This window comes from Hibiscus syriacus, unplaced genomic scaffold (genome assembly GCF_006381635.1).
Source record: "Hibiscus syriacus cultivar Baekdansim isolate YM2019G1 unplaced genomic scaffold, ASM638163v2 tig00117048_pilon, whole genome shotgun sequence".
Classification (NCBI taxonomy): domain Eukaryota; kingdom Viridiplantae; phylum Streptophyta; class Magnoliopsida; order Malvales; family Malvaceae; genus Hibiscus; species Hibiscus syriacus.
In genome coordinates this window covers 38,809-61,549 of record NW_024063538.1, presented here as the reverse complement: position 1 = coordinate 61,549, position 22,741 = coordinate 38,809, and the positions used below count along the sequence as shown (strand labels likewise).

Here is a 22,741-nt window from a genome sequence, read left to right as displayed (position 1 = left end):
GTGGCTTAGTTTCGAGAGGAGTGAGGTCTCGATTTGCTGCTAGAGTTAGAGAAGAGGTTTGGTTGGTGTGATCTCGGCTTTGGTGGCCGTTGGGTGTGGTGGCCGTAGTTTCTAGGGCCGTCGGGGGTCTCGTCCTTAGGCCAACCAAGTGTGTGCATGTGGGTTTGGAAGTGTTTAAGAGCAGTAGAAAGAATAGAAGAGCCTTACCTGTCCGGGTCCTGCGGCGATGGAGTGGCGGCCGAGTTCCTTCTCTGGTGTCTGTTGTGTGTGATTGTGGAACAGAGGATGGGGGAGAGAAATGAGAGATGGGTAGAGTTGAGAGAAACGGCGCAGATAGGGGGGAATTTGTTTGGCTTAGATGTTAGGGTTTTATTTTTTTAGGTTAGATATTAATTTAAGGTTTGGTTAAAATGACGTCGTGTAAGTGTTTAGAGTTTCTTGATTTCGCATGGTTTATTCGAGTTAGGAGTCACTTTGGTTTCTCCTCAAGTTCATTTTAGTCCCTAGTCCAAAATCTGCATGTTTATATTTCTGTTCATTTATTTTATGCGCGTTTAATACTGGTCCCAAGTGTTTGTATATTTCATTTTTCTTTTTAGACATTTGACCTTTACGTTTTTGCATGTTTCTTTTTAGTCCTATGTATGTTTAGGGTTTATTATAATTTTAGTCCATTGTGGTGATGATTTGTTTTATTCTGGTTTCATTGTTTACTATGTGTACTAATATGTTCATTTCAATTATTATTTTGTTTATATTTTGGATATTAAAATTTGGTTTAATGTGATTTGGTTATTAGTGTAACATGTATAGTTTTTCTCATAGTTTGGTATGTTATGTTTTTATTTTTCGTATTTAAGTCCCATTAGTATGTTACATATTAATATGTTAAGTAATGTTAGTGCATGTTAAGTTTTTCATATATTATTTATTAATTAGATAATTTTTAATATTGTATGTTAACCTCGTGTGTATGACTCGACGTCGTTACATAATCAGATTAAGGGTAATATTCTTTTAATTTAAAATTGTTGGAATGACTTCTCCTAACTTACTAGAGAGTTGTTTTGGTAATTTTAAATTAAAATTGTATCCCATCAGTAACACCTAATTAAATTTGGATTAATCACTTTAAAATTTGGGAATGAAAGAAAAAGAAATATTCGACTATTTAAATTATTTGAGAAAATATCGTTAGAACTCACCTAAAGATCTGGTCTCGATATTTTTAAATAATCGAATATCCTTTATCTTTCTAATGACTTGGAAATTTTAAATCAACATATTTTGTTGCTTTTCAATGTTACAAATTTGCATTTTTGTTGTTTAAAGGGATTATTAATCAAATTAAACTCGAACTTGTGAAATTCGTTGCAAAGACATTAATTAATCGACTAGGTACCGATTTAGGGCGTTGTGGGGGTGCTAATCCTTCCCCACACGTAACCGACTCCCGAACTTGGATTTTGGTAACATAGACTGTAAATTTGTCGTTTTAATTGAAATTAATTTTTTATTTAAAATGACAACATTTTTGGGTGCCCAATCACACCTTAATCAAAGATTGGTGGCGACTCCTCGAACCTTATATTTTTATCGCAAAGGAATTTCCAATTTTTCGAAACTAGAGGTTTTCTAAAATTGCATTGTTTTTAATTAAAATTCAATCGAAAAGAGAATAATTAAAAATGACGCGGTTTTCAAAATCTCGCCCCACCTCGTAAAAATCGTTTCGACAAGTGGGAAATAAATTCACCCAATTGCGATGATTCATCGTTTTTGGATACCAGGACTGAGATTTGTACAAACACGACCCAAGCAACAACAAAGAAAACATAATGGCGAGAATGGTTATACCAAAACACCACTACCGGACAAGCTCTTCCATGGATCTTCTGTGGAAAAATAAGGTCCCATGCTTAATCAGGATATGTAGTTTGGCTTCACTCAGCTTAAATTATTGATCTTTTCGTCCATTATTGATTCCATATTTTATAAAATGATTCATATTCGATGTATTGATAATATATAAATTTTATCAACAACCAATTGATATGGTAGATGAAGCAATAGATTTTGTTACATGCATACATGATACATAAATACAAGAAAATTTAAAGACTAAGATCTTTTGATGTTTAGAACTTAGTTACAGGATTAACATTTTTGCAGTATGCAGATGGAAGTGGAGACAAACAGCTCAAAAATGTTTCGAGACTCTCATTAACAGAACTCCCTAACCTGCTTCGGTTCTTCTCTTTCTCGCAAGACTCTCCCCAGGCCAAAGCAATGGAAGCTACACTTCGAGAATGTGAGCCAATCATAGGGGAGATCAAATTCTGCGCTACATCAATAGGATCGATGCTAGATTTCACAAGCAATATCATCAGATCGAACTCCGATTTCAAGATATTTGCAACCGAACATCATATGAAGTCGAGCACCCTTTTCCAAAACTATACTATATTAAAAGCACCGGATGAGATACCAGGTCCGAGGATGGTGGCTTGTCACACGATGCCCGACCCTTATGCTGTACTGTATTGCCATACCCAAGAGACTGAAAACAGAGTTTAAGGTATCATTGGGAAGTGATAGCGGAGATAGGATGATGGTGGTGGCCGTTTGTCTCATGTATACTTCGCAATGGAAACACGACCAGGTGGTGTTTCGTGTGCTGAGGATCGAGCCTGGAACCCCTCGTGTTTGTCATGAGATTTTGGTTGTCTTGTATGATACTCGTTTCTTGATGTTTGATGTCTGGTTAACTTGAGCCCCAAGACTAACACATTGAATGTTGCGATATTGCATACTATCCTTTAGTGTGTCACACTTAAAAAAATTAAAATAAATTTAAAAATTATATCAAATTTGAGAACCCAATTTAATTTGGGCTAATAATAGGATTCATAGAACATTTCATAGAGAAACCCAAGTCTTTTACGATAACATATATATTCTTAGCACACAAAAGCATCATCTTGTACTTATTTTACCATCTCATATGAGTGTATTCTTACATTATGCTTTCTATAAAGCATATATGAGTGCATTATTACAACATTCATACACTATGCTAGTATTAGATAATATTTAATGATTTCTTCACTCCTTTGAGACCAACATCATTGTTGTTGTGATACTTGGTATCGATTCCAAATTACTAGGGAATGCTTTCTTGCCATAAGAAATGATGCTCGGTATGGGTTTAAAATCACTAGTTTCTAGCCATAAAATGTGGTACTCAGACTTGGTTCAAAATCACTAGTGAATGATTTCTTGCTATAAGATGTGATACTTGGTCTCGTTTCAAAATCACTAGTGAACGATTTCTGGCCATAAGATGTGGTACTCGGTCTCAGTTCAAAATCACTAGTGAACGATTTTTGACCATAAGAAGTGACACTCGGTCTCCGTTCAAACTCACTAGTGAATGATTTCTCCACTCCTTTAAGATCAACATCATTCGCGCTGTAAGACGTGACACTTGGTCTCGGTTCAAAATCACAAGTGAATGATTTCTCCACTACTTTGAGATCACCATCATTGTCACCATAAGACATCACACTTGGTCTTGGTTCAAAATCACTAGTGAATGATTTCTCCACTCCTTTAAGATCCACATCATTGCTGCCGTAAGACGTGACACTCGATCTCGGCTCAAAATCACTAGTGAATGATTTCTCCACTTCTTTAAGATCAACATCATTGCCGCCGTAAGACGTGACACTCGGTCTCAGCTCAAAATCACTAGTGAATGGTTTTTGCACTCCTTTAAGATCAACATCATTGCCACCGTAAGACGTGACGCTCGGTCTCGACTCAAACTCACTAGTAAATGATTTCTTCACTCCTTTAAGATCAACATCATTGTCGCCGTAAGACGTGACGCTCAGTCTCGGTTCAAAGTCTCTAGTGAATGATTTCTTCACTCCTTTAAGATCAACATCAATGCCGCCGTAAAACGTGACGCTCGGTATCGGTTCAAAGTCACTCGTGAATGATTTCTTAGCTCCCTTAAGATCAACTTCATTTCCGTTGTAAGAAATGACGCTCGGTCTCGATTCAAAATCAATGGTGAATGATTTCGGCTCTCCTTTAAGACCAACATCATCTCTGCCGTAAGACGTGACGCTCGGTATCGGCTTAAAATAATAGAAAATGAAAGATAAAGAGTTAATTTTTTTAAAATTTATAAAGAAACGAAAACGGTTAAAGATTATCTTATGGTTGTCTAATTCGTTGAACTTCAATAAGTTAATAATAATATTAACGTGACATCTTTTTACCATTTTTGAATTCTATTTTCCTTGTTTCTCTTTAAAAAAAATAGACAATTTATATTTCATCCTTTTCATTTATTTTTATTTTTAAATAATAAATTATAAAATCAGCTTCCACAAAAGTAAAACTAACACAGCTCACTTGTCATTCAAATTAAAGTATATTATACATTTCCCAATTATTTTATATAACAAATAACTAAATGAACCTGTAAAAAATACAAAACTGAGATTGTTTAGGTTAAATTTTACTTAAAATCAAAATGACACAAACTAATTAACGTATAAATTTGGGTAATAAAGAAACATAATTTGATTAAAAATATAAAAAATTATTAAAATAAATTAAATAGTTTATTTTGTAATTAAATATCTACTTCTATAAATAGATATTAAAGATTCAGATTAAAAATTAAATTATTTATAAGAACTGCTCTCATATTCTTCTTCTCTTGCTATCAATAAACTTTTTTTACTAGTGATTTTTTTTTGAAATGATTAAAAAAGTTCAAGTGAATATCTCAATGTTCCAAATCACGAGGAAGAAATGTAAACAATGATATCCACCATATCCCATTAGTTTTATGGACCTTTTTGGGTATGGTGTTAGGTTTGGTTGCGTATTAATTTATGAATAAATCAGCACACGTGAGTAATTTTTATTTTTGTTGATCCTTATCCGATATAAATTGAGAAAATAGTTGAAATAGTCGTCCTTAAATTTTAAATTTTTATATGATATATATATATTTTTATATTTATTATTAATAATTTATTTTTATCTCCTTAAATCGTATAAATTTACAGTACCATTAAATTCTTCGCAAGCCTCTAGATTTCTGAGATAGCAGTGTCATATTAACAGTGAATACTCTAAGTATTATACTTGAAGACAAGCATATTGAAATCATGGCAGAACATTCATGGTCGGCAATTACTGTAATTAAAATTAAGTAATCACGAGTCACGATTTTCTACAGCAAAAGTTGTACGGTCTTCACCTTGGAATCTGAACGCAAGAACGGAAATTTCTACGGAAATGTTTCACATCCTAAACATATAATTACATTGATACATTAAAGTATAGAAAAATTTTATAATATTTGTTGAGCATGGATGAACATCATTAAATTAATTTATAAAGCGTTAAATTGTAAAATATTAAATATATAATTATAAATTAGTTAAAATTTTAAATATAATTTAATTAAAATACAATATTTATAAAATATTAGTTTTTATAGTAAACTATACGATTGACCATCCAACTATTTATCCTTTTTACTTTAACTACATATTTTTTAATTTTATCAATCAAGTCATCTAACTATTTAAATATTGTCAATCAAGCCAACTTCCGTTAAATATTAATGGAGGAGACGACGTGGTAGTTAATAAAATTTGTATAATTACACATTTATTCCTCATTACTTACACATTCTATTAATTTGGTCCAAACTTTTAACTAATTCAATAAATTTAATCCCAATGATTTTTTTTCTTAATATCTTTATTTAATTTAATAAGCTTTCCATCCAATCAAATGGTGCCACATTGTCACCAAATGAATGAATAAAAAATAAATTGAATCAATAACTATTGCTGGTGGGTTTGAACCCAAGATATGAGGACAGGAAGAAATCACCTTAACCACTGAGCTGCACCATTCAAATGATAAGCATATCACGACATGATATATATAATTAAAGGCAATAAAAAAGGGAAAATGACCTGATAAGAACTCCAACTTGAAATAATTGAATAATAAAATAATATGATACATATACACAAATATTATAATTGATTAACATGTGAATGTATTTTATTTATATTTTAAATCATTTTAATGAATAAATAAAAGTAAAAATAATTTTAATATATTATAATTTAAATATAATGAAGAGCTTTGTTGACTTAGAATTTTCCTGATAGTTGATGACTTATTGTAGAAAGCATTTTAACTTATGTGTTGACTTGTTTATACTTTGGTTAGAATAAAAATTTTATATTTTATTATTTATTCATTATATATTTAAAGAAAATTTTAGGGGAAATTTGATTTTATAGAATTAGTCTATTTTAATATAGAGTTGTTAAATAAGATTAAAATCCGATCGACATTGTAATATTTTAAAACATAAGATATGATACATTTTAGTTCAATAAAATTAGAATAATAAAGACAATTTATTAATTTAAAATATGTAAAATGATACATTTCAATTATAACATATTAAATTCACTTTTATTTTAATTTTTGCATTAAATGTGATTTAAATATAAATAAAACATATTCATTTATTAATCAATTAGAATATTTGTTTATATATATTTTAAATTTTCATACTATTCGATTATTTCATGTTTGAGTCCTTATAAGGTCATTTATTACTATTAACTATTCTATAAATTATATAGATTATGTTTCTGTATACTAATAAATTTAGTGGTTCAACTTAGTGGTTAGGGCACTTAGTTTTTTGGTTTGCGTCTCAGGTTCAAACCCCACTAGTATGGTTATTAATTTAATTTATTTGTCATTCATTCAATTGGTGACACGTGGCACCATTTGATTGGATGGAAAATAAATTAAATAAAAATATAAAAAAACATCCAATCACATAATGACACATGTCACAATCGGATTGAGGATTAAATTTATTGAATTAAATAAAAGTTAGGACCAAATTAATAGAATGTGTAAGTAATGAGGATTAAATGTGTAATTATATAAATTTTATTAACTGCCACATCATCTCCTCCGTTAATATTTAATGACATGTGGCTTGATTGACAATATTTAAATTAAGTGACTCGATTGACAAAATTGAAAAATCGGTGGTTAAACTAAAAGGGTAAATAATTAGGTGGCCAATAGTATATTTTACCCTAAAAACTAATATTTTATAAATATTATTGACATATGGCACCATTTGATTGGATGGAAAATAAATTAAATAAAAATATAAAAAACATCCAATCACACAATGACACATGTCACAATCGGATTGAGGATTAAATTTATTTAATTAAATAAAAGTTAAAACCAAATTAATAGAATGTGCAAGTAATGGGGATTAAATGTGTAATTATACAAATTTTATTAACTGCCACATCATCTCCTCCGTTAATATTTAATGACATGTGGCTTGATTGACAATATTTAAATTAGGTGACTCGATTGACAAAATTCAAAAATCGGTGGTTAAACTAAAAGGGTAAATAATTAGGTGGTCAATAGTATAATTTACCCTAAAAACTAATGTTTTATAAATATTGTATTTTAAATAAATTTTATTTAGATTTTTAACTAATTAATAATTATACATTTTGTATTTTATAATTTATCATTTTATAAATTAATTTAATGTTACTTATCATTAACAGTGTTTATCTATGCTCGTGGAGCGTGGCAACATCATCATAAAATATATCACTATCTAAATTAAAATAAGATAAATTTACAAATGATTATCAAATTATGATAAAATGATCTTTTAGTCATTCAACTTTTTAAAAGTTATAAAATAAACATTAAATTTTAGATTTGGTTAAAAATATAAGCACCTATCATTAAGGGATGATGTGATATTTTAAATTAATGAAAATTATATACTTTGGTCCCTCAATTGTGACTAAAATTTTATTTTAGCATTTTTAATATTTTTAAGTGAGAATTTCAAAATATTATTTTTTAAAAATTATATTGAGTTTCAGAACTTTTTTTTAAAATTATAAATACATTTTTAGACTATATTTAAATTTACTAAACAAAAGTTAAATAATCGGATTACATTGCTTAACAAAAAATAGACTTCGCTTTTTGATAATTAAAATTGTTGGATCTTGAAAATTTGTTGTTACCCGTATCTATCGATTCTGTTGTTGCACATGTGTCATGCATCACTTACTCTTATTCTTTCTGCTGCAAGACGTTTTCAGGCTCTAGGGATACTGATCAAGTACAGGCTACTGACCTTGCAGTAGGTTCCTTGGCTAATATTGTGCTATCTATTTGTGGTAATGTACCTGTTGATCGCTCTACTGCTAATTGGACTACCACTGGTCAAAACATTCATCCCATGGTTACATGGGGGTAAAAATGGGATACGAAAACTGAGGGTCTTGCATGTTTCATTTGATGATAAGGAGCCTACAACTATTAAGGAGGCTTTTCTTCACCCTCACTGGAAGGCCGCTGCACAGGCAGAGTTTTATGCCTTGGTTCGCAATGAAACATAGACATTGGTTCCTCTCCCTGAGGATAGACAAGCCGTGAGTTGCAAATGGATTTTTAAAATCAAACGGAATGCAAATGGTTACATTGATCGTTACAAGGCTCGTCTCGTAGCTAAGGGATTCCTTCAGCAACCTAGGTTGATTTTCATGAGGTGTTTAGCCCCATGGTGAAGCTGGTCACTTTTTGAGTTATAATTTCGATTGCGTTAGCGAAAGGTTGGTCTCTCAGGCAGGCCGATATTAATAATGCCTTCTTAAACGAACATTTATATAAGGAAGTTTATATGCTTCAGCCTTCGGGATATGAACAAGGCGATGGTAACTTGGTGTGCAAATTAAATAAAGCGATTTACGGTCTAAAGCAGGCACTCCGTGCATGGTTTGACAGTCTCAATGGGTATTTGATTTCTATGGAGTTTGTTTCTCGTTCGGATGCCTCTTTTTTTTTTTTGCAAAACCGATACTAGTATGGTTTACCTCTTGGTTTATGTGGATGACATCATTCTCACAGGGAGTTGTTCTAATGAAGTTCAAGATGTTATAAATAAGCTCCATGCACAGTTTGTTTTAAAGGATATTGGCCTTCTTCGTTTTTTTCTTATGAATTGAAGTCTGCTATGACTCTAGTGGTTTGGTGTTGAGTCAACAAAAATACATTAATGATCTTTTACAAAAGAATGGTTTTGCAGCAGCTAAGGATCATGTTGCGGAAGACGGCTATCGGATAGAGCAAAATCACAACTGATAATTTGAGAAAATAAAAATGAAGATAAAAGATACACAAAATTTACGTGGAAAACCCCTAAATAATATAGGGTAAAAACCACGGGCAACGGTAGAAGAATTTCACTATAAGAAAATATGAATTACAACATCTCTCAATCTACCAAGGAGAAAACAATGATAATTCTCTCTTAATAAAAAGGAGAAAACAACTCTCAAGAAACTCTCTAAATTCTCTCTAGTATTGAGAGAAAGCTAGAATGATTTGGGATGGTTTTGAAGCCAAATGAGCTAGGGTATTTATAGTTGAAGCCTAAGGATTAATTTATAAATACCATAAAATTTAGTGACTAAATTGAATTATCCCATTTTACATTTTCAACAAAAGGGGCCATGCACCTTTCGGTGCATTAATTTAGGCACCTTTCGGTGCTAGTCAACAATCTCCCACTTGAATATTTGATTGGAACAATCATATCTTCACACCATTCTTTCTACCTTGTAACTTCATGTTGCTTAAGTCTCTGACAGGCAACAGGAGGATCGACACCAGGTAAATTTATCAGCGTTGATCGCCTTCGTCATGAAATCTGCTATGTTGTCTTTGGTATGGATCTTCTGCATATCTACTGTCCCTTCTTCCACCTTTTCACGAATGAAATGATACTGAACTCGTATGTGCTTTGTCCTTGAATGAAATACTGGATTCCTTGCTAGATGCAAGGCGCTTTGACTGTCACAAAACATAGAGACATACTCTTGATTGTGCCCAAGCTCCTCCAATAGCATCTTCAACCAAATTGCTTCTTTACTGGCTTGTGTAGCTGCTACATATTCTGCTTCTGTTATTGACGTAGCCACAACTGACTGCAATTTTGAAACCCAGCTTATAGCTCCACCAGCAATTTTGAACACATATCCTGTAGTAGATTTGCTTTTATCCAAATCCCTTGCATAATCAGAATCGACATACCCATTGATAAGTAAGTTTGATTCTCTGTAATATAATGCAATATTTGAGGTCCATTTGATGTATCTTAGGATCCTCTTTAATGTATTCCAATGCTCTTTGTCTGGATTTGCCATGTACCGACTAACCACTCCCACTGCTTGTGTAATGTCTGGTCTTGTGCATATCATAGCGAACATTAAACTTCCCACTGCTGATGCATACAGTACTCAAGACATCTCCATCCTCTCTTCTTCACTGCTAGGACTCATACTGGAGGATAATTTGAAGTTAATAGGAAGAGGGGTAGAAATTGGCTTACAATCTTGCATGCTGAATCATGACAAGATCTTCTTCAAATAATTCTTTTGTGAAAGCCAAATCTTCCTATTACTTCTGTCTCGATGAATTTACATCCCTAGAATATTGTTTGCTCATACCAAGTCCTTCATTTCAAATTCCCTAGCCAGTTGTGCCTTCAATTCTTCAATATGATCTTTGTTGGGTTCTGCAACCAACATATCATCCACATACAACAGCAATATAACAAAATCGTTATCACCAGACCTCTTGAAATAAGCACAAGGGTCAGCATTAAGTCTGTTGTATCCAAGGCACATAATGAAGGAATCAAATCTCTTATACCAACACCTCGGCGCATGCTTTAGACTGTACAGAGATTTGTTCAACCTGCAAACCAAGTTCTTCTTTTCTTTTTCTTCAAAACCTTCAGGCTGGAGCATACAAATTTCTTCTTCAAGATTACCATGAAGAAAAGTTGTTTTAACATCTAGCTGCTCTAGATGTAAGTCCAATGTAGCACACATTGCCAAAACTACTCGAACTGTTGTTAGTCGAACCACAGGAGAAAATATTTCATTGAAATCAATACCTTTTTTTTGAGCATATCCTTTTACCACCAGTCTTGTACGATACCTCTCAACTTGATCGTCACCATTTCACTTGATTTTTAAGACCCATTTGTTACCAATTGGCTTCCTTCCTTGTGGTAGTGGCACAAGGTCCCATATATTATTTTTATTAAGGGATTCGATTTCTTCTTGCATCGCCATCATCCACAGTGAAGCATTTGAGTTGTTTATTGCCTCCTGGTATGTTGATGGCTCACCGTCCTCTGTTAAAAGATAGTATGCAATATTACCTTCTATAACATAATCTGAGTGCCAATTGGGACGTCTTCTCACACGATCTGATTGACGAGTTGTTGGAGCTTCATAACTCTCTGGTTCTTGTTCATCATGTGATGATTCTGCTTCAGAAGAATCTCCTTGTTCAAACTTTTTTCCACATGTATATGTGTAATCTCTGACTTTTCAACGCTACCATCTTCTTCTTTTCTTTGTAGCTTATTCTTTTCTTTGTAGCTTATCTTCTACAAAGATAACATCCATGCTAATGATCACTTTGCGGGCAGTGGGATCCCACAAGCGATACCCTTTACACCATCAACATACCCCAAGAATTTGTATTTCCTGGATTTTAGATCTAGCTTTGAAATTTCTTGGGAGTTGTACATCACGTACACAATACTTCCAAATACATGGAGGTTTGAATAATCAGCTGGTTTACCAGTCCACATCTCCATTGGTGTCTTCAGCTCTATTGCAGTTGATGGAGCTCGATTCACCAAATAACAGGCGGTATTGACTGCTTCTGCCCAGAATGATTTTTCTAGGCTTGCATCCCTCAACATTGCTCTTGTTCTTTCTAACAAGGTTCTGTTCATCCGCTCTGCCACTCCATTTTGTTGATGAGTGTTCGCCACTGTGAACTGTCTTTTGATACATTCTTTCCTGCAAAAGTCATCAAATTCTTCGCTTGTGTATTCTCCTCCATTATTTTGTTCTAAAACACTTGATCTTATTTCCAGAATCAAGTTCCACCCACGCTTTGAAGATTTTGAAAGTTGAAAACACATATGACTTCTTCTTAATAGGGTACACCCAACATCTCCTGGAATAGTCATCAATAAATGAGACAAAATATTTTGCTCCACCTAGGGATGTAACTGGTGCTTGCCATACGTCAGAATGAACCAATTCTAGAACACTTTTGCCTCTAGAATTTAAACGTGTTGAATTTCAACCGGTGCTGCTTACTTGTTATGCAATGCTCACACAAAGGAAGTGTTACCTTTGTTAAGCCTGGAAGTAGCTTTTGCTCCACAAGAACTTTCATTCCTTGTTCTGAAACGTGTCCAAGTTTCTGATGTCATAGCATTGCAGAATCTGAACTACATGAGACAACAGAGACTTCTACTTCTAGCAAAGTCTCTCCCTTCAGCATGTACAAGTTTGCTGCTATCTTTTTGCCTTTCAGCACCACAAGCGCTCTACAGAACACCTTCATGATTCCTTTCCGTGTTTCAATCTTGCTTGTATTATTATCCAATAATCCGTAGGATAATAAATTTTTCTTCAGGCTTTTCACGTGATGCACATCTCGAACAACTTTAATTGTTCCATCATATATCATCAATTTGATGGTTCCCACACCAATGATCTCTAAGGCATGATCATTGCAACTATACACAGATCCTCCTGAGACAGGTTCATAATGATGGAACCATTCTCTTCTTGAGGTCATGTGATATGTTGCTCCCAAATCAATGAGCCATATATCTGCAAATCTTTTTCTGCCTTCCACGGTGGTTGACGTTTCCCAACATAGAGCATCTCCATCATCTGAAGTGTTTGCGGTATTGCCTTGTGGATTGGAGTTTTTATTTAGACTCCAACAATCCTTCTTCAAATGACCTTTCTTTCCACAGTTGTAACACTTTAAATTCTTCTTGCTCCTCGACTTCGATCTACCATATTTGTGACTACTGCTTTGGCCACGTTCTGTTGATCTCCCTCTCATCGTTGTCATCGTTGTCAATGCTTCTGTTTGTTGCAGATTTACTTGTCTGTCTTTCTTGTTCTTGCACCGATTTTCTTCTTGTAGAACAACAGCTGCAACGTCATCGAAGACTAGACTGGTGACATTACTTTTGTCAAGTTGATGATGAGTTGATCATACGAATCCGGTAGACTTTGAAGTAGAAGTTCATCACGTTCTTGTTCTCCTATTTTACAGCTTAAGGATGTAAGCTGAGAAAATAAAGTGTTCAGTGTATTTAAGTGCTCTGTCAGTGAAGTAGATTTTGGCATACAGAGAGTGTACAATTTTCTCTTAAGGAAAATTTTATTGTGCAGCGATGTGGTCTCGTACAATTTGGTGAGATGATCCCATATCTCCTTAGCTGTCTTCTTCTCCTCGATGCTTGACAATACTTCATCTGCTAATGCTAAATGAAAGTTTGCCATAGCATTCCCGTCCATTTCGATCCATTTATTGTCATCTGTGAAATCCACTGGCCTTTCACTGATAGATGCTAGACAACCGTCTTTCCTCAGGATGACCTTCATCTTCAATTTCCACAATGAGAAATTTCTCCCATTGAATTTTCAATATCAAATTTCGTTGTCATAGCTTCTTTTACGGATAGCTCCCACTATTTCACTATCGTGAATAGTTCTCTGGAACCTTCAAAAAATGGGTAATAACTTCTTACTTTCACATGTTGGATGATCCACCTTTTGGTGGCAACCACAAAGACAATAAGCAGATATTACACACTCTAATCTGGCTCTGATACCAATTATTGCGGAAGATGGATATCGGTTAGAGCAAAATCACAACTGATAATTTGAGAAAATAAAAATGAAGATAAAAGAGACACAAAATTTACGTGGAAAACCCCTAAATAATATAGGGTAAAAACCACGGGCAACGGTAGAAGAATTTTACTATGAGAAAATATGAATTATAACTTCTCTCGATCTACCAAGGAGAAAACAATGATAATTATCTCTTGATAAAAAGGAGAAACAACTCTCAAGAAACTCTCTAAATTCTCTCTAGTATTGGAAGAAAGCTAAAATGCTTAGGGATGGTTTTGAAGCTAAATGAGCTAGGATATTTATAGTTGAAGCCTAAAGACTAATTTGTAAATACTCTAAAATTTAGTGACTAAATTGAATTATCCCATTTTACATTTTCAACAAAAGGGGCCATGCACCTTTCGGTGTATTAATTTAGGCACCTTTCGGTACTAGTCAACAGATCACCCTACTCCCATGATAATACACTATAAGCTTTATGTAACTGGTGGATCACCTATTGATCAGGTGGCTCAATATAGGAGTATTGTTGGTGCTCTCCAATATGTGGTTATTACTCTGTCGGATATTGCCTATGTTGTTAATCGCGTCTATCAATTTATGCAAGCTCCTAAGGATATGCATTTTCAGGCGGTTAAGCGGATTCTGGGGTATTTTTTGGGCACCTCGGATTACGATTTACGGTTCTCACCTTCTTCTCGTCTGTCCTTGGTTGGCTTTGCTGATGCAAATTGTGGTGTTGATGTTGATAACAGACAATCCACGTTGGGGTATTGTATTTATTTTGGTGGCAATCTTGTTTCTTGAAGTTCCCATAAACAACAGGTGGTTGTTCATTCTACTGCTGAAGCAGAATACCGAAGTATTGCTTCGGCTGCTTCGGAGGTCATATGGATTGCGTCTTTACTCAAAGAGTTGCATTTTTCTTTTCATGGGAAACCTACTTTATGGTGTGACAATACTAGTACTATTGTTGTGTGCTCCAATCCTGTTCTTCATTTGAAATTCATGCATGTTGAATTTGACTTTGTTTTTGTTCGTGAAATGGTTGCGGCTGGCCGGTTGCAGGTTCATGAGGTTCTAGCGTACGAGCAAGTTGTTGATGTTCTTACTAAGCCCTTGTCTTCTCCGATGTTTCTTTGTTATCGGCAAAAGTTATTGGTTTCTCGCATTCATGAGGCAGGGTCAGCCTTGTTGACTAGTTACTCACAGAAAGATACAGCTGAAGAAAGAAGTGAGGATGATGAAGCTGAAGACGTGAATTGCATGGGGAATGTTAGTGTCTTACAAACGTGAATTGCATGGAGAATGTTAGTGTATAGAATGGAGTTGGTTTTCAGATGTATAGTTATGAGTTGGTTAGAGTTTGTTGTGAGTTAGTTGATGTCAATTTGTTAGAATTTGTTAGTCATCTGTTGTTATAAATAGCTAGTTTGCTATCACCCTTGTACACACGATTTTCTCATAATAAGATGAAAAGCTATGTTATTTTCTCTCTTGCTTCTTCTATACTTAGCAGTAGGGTTTTTATCTTAACACAGGAAGTTATTAAATGGAATATGAGAGAATCCCTTAGCAACAAGTTGTGCTTTGACTCGATTAACCACCATCAACAAGTCGTGCTTTACGACCTATGGCTTTTCTTTATGCAAATTATATGTAGTTGAAGTTGCATCAGTCATCTTCTGGACAATTACATAATGAACAGTGGGATGAGTGGCTATTAGTGTGCAGGAGTGGTCTGTAGATGAACTGACAAAAGGGTCATATGCATGGTTACGAGAATCTTATGAATGACAGAAAACATGAAGTAGCCTAAGGTGTAGGGGAGAGCCTAGTATTTCGGTCTTAAATCGTGTTCATCATCATCGTTTTTCATTTCAGTGGCAAGTAATTTGCTTCCTGCATGCCACCTTTCTTGATTATTCAACATGATAGCATTCGCTGATGATCCTGCAATCAATCTTCTTCCACTGCTATCGATTGGTTCTTTAACTCTTTCTTTTCTCTCATCCCTCATTGCTACTTCCTCGGTTCTTGAATTTATGAGACTTGAACACTCTTAGGTGATGGTAAGGCATGTAATCCCACGTTGGGAAGAGAAATGCTTTTCGGTTGGATTTGCTTGACTCGTGTTCATATTTGTGTTAAATATACCGTGAGTGCATTATCGTGGTAGAGAAAATCTGCAAAAAAAAAAAAAAAAAATTAATCTAAAAAGAATTCTTCTTCTTTATATTTATAGATAAGATGATTTTTGGAACGGTTTTCTTATAAATATTTTGCTTAAATTACTGTTAATCGCATCTGTAATTTCTGTGCGAAGCGATCTGAATCTTTAAACGAGACTAAAAATAATTTAAAAGGGGACAATTTTATTATGACATTAGGGTGCATCATGCATGGAAGCAACCCAAACACAAGTTACAGACTAGTTTTCAATACCATTCTCTCCACATAGGAGCCCATTTTCTTCCATTAAAGCTCTATACTTATTCGGTACCTTGCTTAATCTATATGTTGACAACCTTATCAGTTTTTGTGGGCTCTTGAGACTGACCATCTTTTTTGGAGTAATACACCAAAGGAAATTGAGGACGGTTTGGGTCGAAATCCTTGACAAAAGATTTATCATTTTCTGCATGCTCTCGAGACTCGCCATCTTTTTTCGAGTAATATACTAGGGGGAATTGAGGACGGTTTGGATCGAAATCCTTAACAAAAGATTTATAATTTTTTGCATGCTCTTGAGACTGGCCGTCTTTTTTCGAGTAATACACTAGGGGGAATTGAGGACGATTTGGGTCGAAATCCTTGACAAAAGATTTATCATTTTCTTCATGCTCTTGAGACTGACCATCTTTTTTCGAGTAATACACCAGGGGAAATTGAGGACGGTTTGGGTCGAAATCCTTGACAAAAGATTTATCATTTTCTGCATGCTCTTTAGACTGACCATCTTTTTTTGAGTAATATACCAGGGGAAATTGAGGACGGTTTGGGTCGAAATCCTTGATAAAAGATTTATCATTTTCTGCTTGCTCTTGAGACTGGCCATCTTTTTTTGAGTAATACACCAGAGGAAATTGAGGACGGTTTGGATCGAAATCCTTGACAAAAGACTCACGTTCTGTTGGTTCAACTGCTTCCACCATGGGCTGCTCCTCCTTTTCATTTGTCCATTGTGTGTCTGGTGCTTTTCTAGCTGCAATAGTCTCAGCAGACTGCAGATATTGAGAAAAACATTTATTAGTCAATGCTAATAATTAACTTGATCAAGCAAGAAATGTTTTTGAAAAATAATTGAAACTTACCAAAAGAACGCAGAATAAAGCGAAGAAAGAAAAGAAAGATCTCATGATTGCAGAGAAAGCCAATAGTCTTCACTATTAGTGATGCCTATCACTTTCGAGGGATATGTTGGCTGCAACATGAGTTGTGCTATATTTATAGGGGGGAAATATCTATAAAATACAATAAAGATGATTATTGAATAACTGTCACCTAACAAAGATTTAATAGTAAAATATACACTTTAACTAGAAAAGCACACACAAATGAGTATATCAAGTAATCTTTGTTAAAGAGAGTGTCGTTTTCTCTAAGATTCAAGAAAATACATCTTGCAATAGGTGAGATAGATTAGGGTTCAAGAAATTTGAATATTTTAGAAAGATTTTATTATTTTAAAGAGATTCTATTAATATACTAATCTAATGAATCAAATGAGAAGATCAAAATAAATCTTATGATAATATATAAAATTCATCGATCATTATTGTGGCTTGATTTTATATTATACATCATAATATTGTTATAATAGATTAATTGAAGAACTTGAAAACAAAACCACGACAAAGAGGTGAGGGGTGTTTGATCCCCCTAGCTCATGTCCACAGCCCATATATATCATTTAAAATTGGTCCTCATAAAAGAGATGTATATATATCAGTTTCTAATGATTATAATATATCATTCACTTGCCATTTTGGTAAGTCCATCATATTTAAGAAAATATTGAAAAAATGTAGTGACGGATCTAAAAATATTTATGAAGATGTGTACATATGCATTAATAACACAAAATGTTCGTATGTGGTGGACATAAATAAAATCCAAGGAAAAGCATAAATGATAAAATAAATAACTAATCGAAGAAAATGTAAATTTCATACGTGTCCACCTTAAACTAAGGGTGAATCTCTCACTAAAGGGAAAGTTAGAAGTTTGAATGTCTTTGCAAGTACTTTTACCAATTGTTTATTTTGATTTCTTTTCTCGGTAAAATATTTATTAATAAATTATAGTCTAAAGTTGTGTGTTTCTTTAAAAACCTTCCTAATTCTAGATAAAGAAAAAAAAAATACAACAGAACTAGACTACACATATTACAACCATATGTGATTCTGCCCCCAATGAAACGCAATCCTCGACCATAATATTCTCGATGCAAATTTTTCACAACTAGACTACGCATATTACAACCATATGTGATTCAACACAATTTTGGATCATCAGATTAGATTTGTATACGTGATTTGCGTACGTGGATAGTTTTCTCACGTTGCTTGATTCTGATTAGTGATTTGTCGATGGTCTTTTAATAGCTTGATCTCCTTTTGTGGTTTGCTTACTGATACGATCAGATATATTCGTATATATTTTTCGTTCGTGTTTATTTGATTAGGTTTTTTAATATTTTTCTTGTATGATCATTGTGTAACCTTAAGTGACTAGCTTCTTGTGTTAATGATTATAATAAAATATCTTATTACGTGTTTAGTTTATAATTATAATGGTAAACTTTTATTATAATTTTGAATATATATTATTTTTAATAAAATTAATTGTTTTTATAAAAAAACTAATTAATCATTGAGTAATATTGTATATGCAATTTCGATTTATCTTCCCACGTATCTGAGTCCTGCATGCAATCCCCGTACTCCCACTGCACAATCACATGTCTGACATTATGAAACTTAGCATTATTGGTGTTAAAGTAATAAAAAAAGAAGCAACAAAGTTGCCTTGATTTCCTTTATTAGTTAATACTTTCCAAAAATTATTATCAAATTAATTATTTATTAGATAGTATTGGATCTGATCCGCATTAAAAAAATTATTAAATTAAGATAGTATTGTAGCTTGATTTTATATTATACATCATAATATTGTTATAATCGATTAATTGAAGAACTTGAAAACAAAACCACGACAGAGAGGTGAGGGGTTTGATCCCCTAGCTCATGTCCACAGCCCATATATATCATTTAAATTGGTCCTCATAAAAAAGATGTATATAAATTAGTTTCTAATATATCATTCACTTGCCATTTTGGTAAGTCCACCATATTTAAGAAAATATTGAAAAAATGTAGTGACGGATCTAAAAATATTTATGAAGATGTGTACATATGCATTAATAACACAAAATTTTCGTATGTGGTGGACATAAATAAAATCCAAGGAAAAACATAAATGATAAAATAAATAACTAATCGAAGAAAATATAAATTTCATACGTGTCCACCTTAAACTAAGGGTGGATCTGTCACTAAACGGAATGTTAGAAGTTTGAATGTCTTTGCAAGTACTTTTACCAATTGTTTATTTTGATTTCTTTTCTCGGAAAAATATTTATTAATAAATTATAGTCTAAAGTTGTGTGTTTCTTTAAAAACCTTCCTAATTCTAGATAAAGAAAAAAAATATAACACAACTAGACTACGCATATTACAATCATATGTGATTCTGCACCCAATGAAACGCAATCCTCGACCATAATATTCTCGATGCAACACAACCTAAACACAAACCAAAACAAATCTACCGCGTAAGATTAAAACAATTTACTACTATACTTTAAAAATCTCCGATATTGGCATACTAATCTTCACTAGATGATCGATCATTCCATTTTTAGCTCTTGGCACATACATAAATTGTGCTAATTGTCGAAACGATTTTTACCGGTGCGGGGCGAGATTTTAGAAACCACGTCATTTTTAATTATTTTCTTTTCGATTGATTTTTATTTAAAACAATGTGATTTTAGAAAACCTCTCGTTTCAAAAATTTGGGAATTCCTTTACAATAAAAACATACGGTTCGAGGAGTCGCCACCAATATTTGATTTGGGTGTGATTGGGCACCCAAAAACGTTGTCATTTTAAATAAAAATTAATATTAATTAAAACGACAAATTTACGGTCTACGCCACCAAAATCCAAGTTCGGGAGTCGATTACGTGTGGGGAAGGATTAGCACCCCCACAACGCCCTAAATCGGTACCTAGTAGATTAATTAATGTCTTTGCAACGAATTTCATAAGTTCGAGTTTAAATTGATTTATGATCCCTTAAAATAACAAAAATGCTAATTTTGTAACATTCAAAAGCAACAAAATAAGTTAAATTAAAATTACCAAGCCATTAGAAAGATAAAGAATGTTCGATTATTGAAATATATTGAGACCAGATCTTTAGGTCAGTTCTAACGACATTTTCTCAACAAATTTAAATAACCGAGCATTTCCTTTTCTTTCACTCCCAAATTTTAATGTGAAGAATCAATTTTTTGGTAGTGACAATGACATGATACACTTGTAATTTAAAATCGCCAAGAACAACTTTCCTGTAAGTTAAGAAAGCCATTCCGACAATTTAAATTAAAAGAGTATTACCCTTAATCCAATTATGTGATTAGGTCGAGTTATGCACGTGAAGTTATCATGCATCTCATATAAAATGATGTCATGTGATTTGCTACTAAATTAATTGCATACTCATACATGTGTAAACATATCATCATGCAAAGTAAATATAAACACTTAATTTAAGAAAACAACTCTAATAATGGACTAAGCTAAAATAGATTTAAATTTAAAGAATTAATCTAAAAATCTAAATTATGACTAAAACATAAAAGCAACACAATTACACCAAATATAAAATACGAAATCTTACTTGAATAAAGAAAGGGGGTCAAAATAATTTTTTTTAAAGTAATGAGCCAGAAGTACAATCAATGAAAAATTCGATTAAACACACAGAATGGACTAAAATAGAACATGCAAAACATGAAGCTCAAATGTCTAAAAAGCAGCAAAAATTAAATATACTAACATTGGGACCAATATTAAATAAGTGCAAACAAGGTTACAAAATCAGAAACGCGGAAGCATGATTCATGGACCAAAATTAGACGCGCGTAAAATAAAGACTAAATTAAAAATATAAAAGGCGATTCTAGGACTAAAAGGAATTATAAGCAAAACACAAATGGCTCGTACAATAAATAAAAACGCCAACGGATGCCCTAAACTGCTTAAACTACGTCGTTCTAGTTGAACTTTAAATAATATCTAACCTAAAGACGAACCCTAACAACTAAACCAAACAAATTCCCCCTTTCTCTGGCCGTTCTCAATTCTCCAAACTCCCCATCTTTTCTCCTTCACCGAGAAAACCCACAAAACCAGCGCCCTCTCCCGACGAACACCATCGAGAGCTTCAAAGCTCTACAACGTCTCTCGCACCACTGGTCACCGGCGAGTCAAACGGGAACGAAACCTAAACCAAACCCCGAACCTAAAAACAACTTTACCCTAAAACCCACGACCACACCAGGCCACCGTGGCCTCCGCCCTATAGCCGTAAATTGGCGACGTTTAGACCCCGATCTCCCTCTAAAGCGACCTAAGATCGACAACAACACAAACGAAGGAAGGTAAGAACTCACCTCACTCTTTACCTTTACTTGCTTTGAAGAGCCCTTAATACGTTTGTTGTATTGCTTCTGCTTGGGTTCCCCTATCAACTGAGGTTCCAGCTATTCAAAGAGAAGGGCACTCCAACGGACCCGATATGAGGTCGAAGAGAACCGAGCCACCCAGGTAAATCACTTCTTCCTTTTGGTTTCGTTTTGATTTAGAAATGTTCTTTTGAAAATATGTTGTTCTTGTAGTTTCTTCGAATGATTAGAAATGAAAGTAATGCTTGATGATTTAATGTGTTGCTGTTTTTTAAAAACATGGATGTAAGAAAAATCGTTTTTATTTCTTTTGGAACTCCATGCTTACACGAACGAAGGGGAGCCCCCTGTTTTTACAATGTTTTCCCAACAGAAAATTCAAGATGGCAAGCAGAAACCCCTTTTGTTACCATTTTTGTTCTCCTCCGTTCTCTCTTTTTCTTTCTGTCCCCCCCGCTCATGGAACCCCTGTGATGTTAATCTTTTGTGTGTTCCCTTTTTTTTCGTCCCCCCCACTCTTGTTGTGCTCTAAATTTGCTTTGTATGCCATTCCTTGATTTCTCGTGATCCCCCTCTTCCTTGTGCTTTGTGTTCTGTTGTCTTCTCCTCGTGGTTGCAACTTTTTAATTATTGTTTGATGTTTTTCAGGGTGCCAGCGTATGGGCACGGTGAAGCGTGGACTGCTCGGTTGGGAACGGTGAAGCATTGGTAACAAAAGAGGTGTCTTCACGTGGGCTGTTGGTGGTGTGTGGGAAACTGCAGCGCTGCTCGGTCAATGTGCTTGCATGCACGAGCTGGGTGTTGTCAGGTGTTGTGGAGCCTGGGCACGGGCTTCTGTTCGTTTGCACCACTGGTGACCGAGCGACGTGGAGCAGAACAAAGCCTTCTCGTGGAGTGTACTGCCAAAACCGGTCATGGTCTTTGAAATCTGGATTTGAATGCAATTGTTGTTGGGCTTTGCTGTTGGACTCTAGATGTAAATGGACTTTACACTTAATTTGGATTATGAATTGACTTTAAATTTTATGTCTTGATATCCATATACGATTACAATTCCAATTGAGCACCTAAAGCTCCCAATTTTCATATAACCCGAATACATGCTT

The 22,741-nt window shown here is 33.9% G+C and overlaps 2 protein-coding genes and 1 pseudogene across 2 annotated transcripts; 1 reads left to right on the top strand and 2 right to left on the bottom strand.

Moving 5' to 3' along the window:
* Positions 1-1,838: 1,838 nt before the first annotated feature.
* Positions 1,839-2,773, top strand: LOC120197289 (annotated as a pseudogene).
* Positions 2,774-3,224: 451 nt separating this feature from the next.
* On the bottom strand, positions 3,225-9,077 carry LOC120197288. The gene is made up of 2 exons (XM_039198877.1): positions 9,000-9,077; positions 3,225-4,145 (listed from the first exon to the last, which is right to left on the bottom strand). The coding sequence occupies exons 1-2, from the start codon at positions 9,075-9,077 to the stop codon at positions 3,225-3,227; spliced, it is 999 nt and encodes a 332-aa protein (XP_039054808.1).
* Positions 9,078-16,393: 7,316 nt separating this feature from the next.
* LOC120197287 lies at positions 16,394-17,275 on the bottom strand. Its single transcript, XM_039198876.1, has 2 exons — positions 17,195-17,275; positions 16,394-17,104 (listed from the first exon to the last, which is right to left on the bottom strand). The coding sequence occupies exons 1-2, from the start codon at positions 17,237-17,239 to the stop codon at positions 16,394-16,396; spliced, it is 756 nt and encodes a 251-aa protein (XP_039054807.1). The 5' UTR covers positions 17,240-17,275.
* Between the last annotated feature and the right edge of the window lie 5,466 nt (positions 17,276-22,741).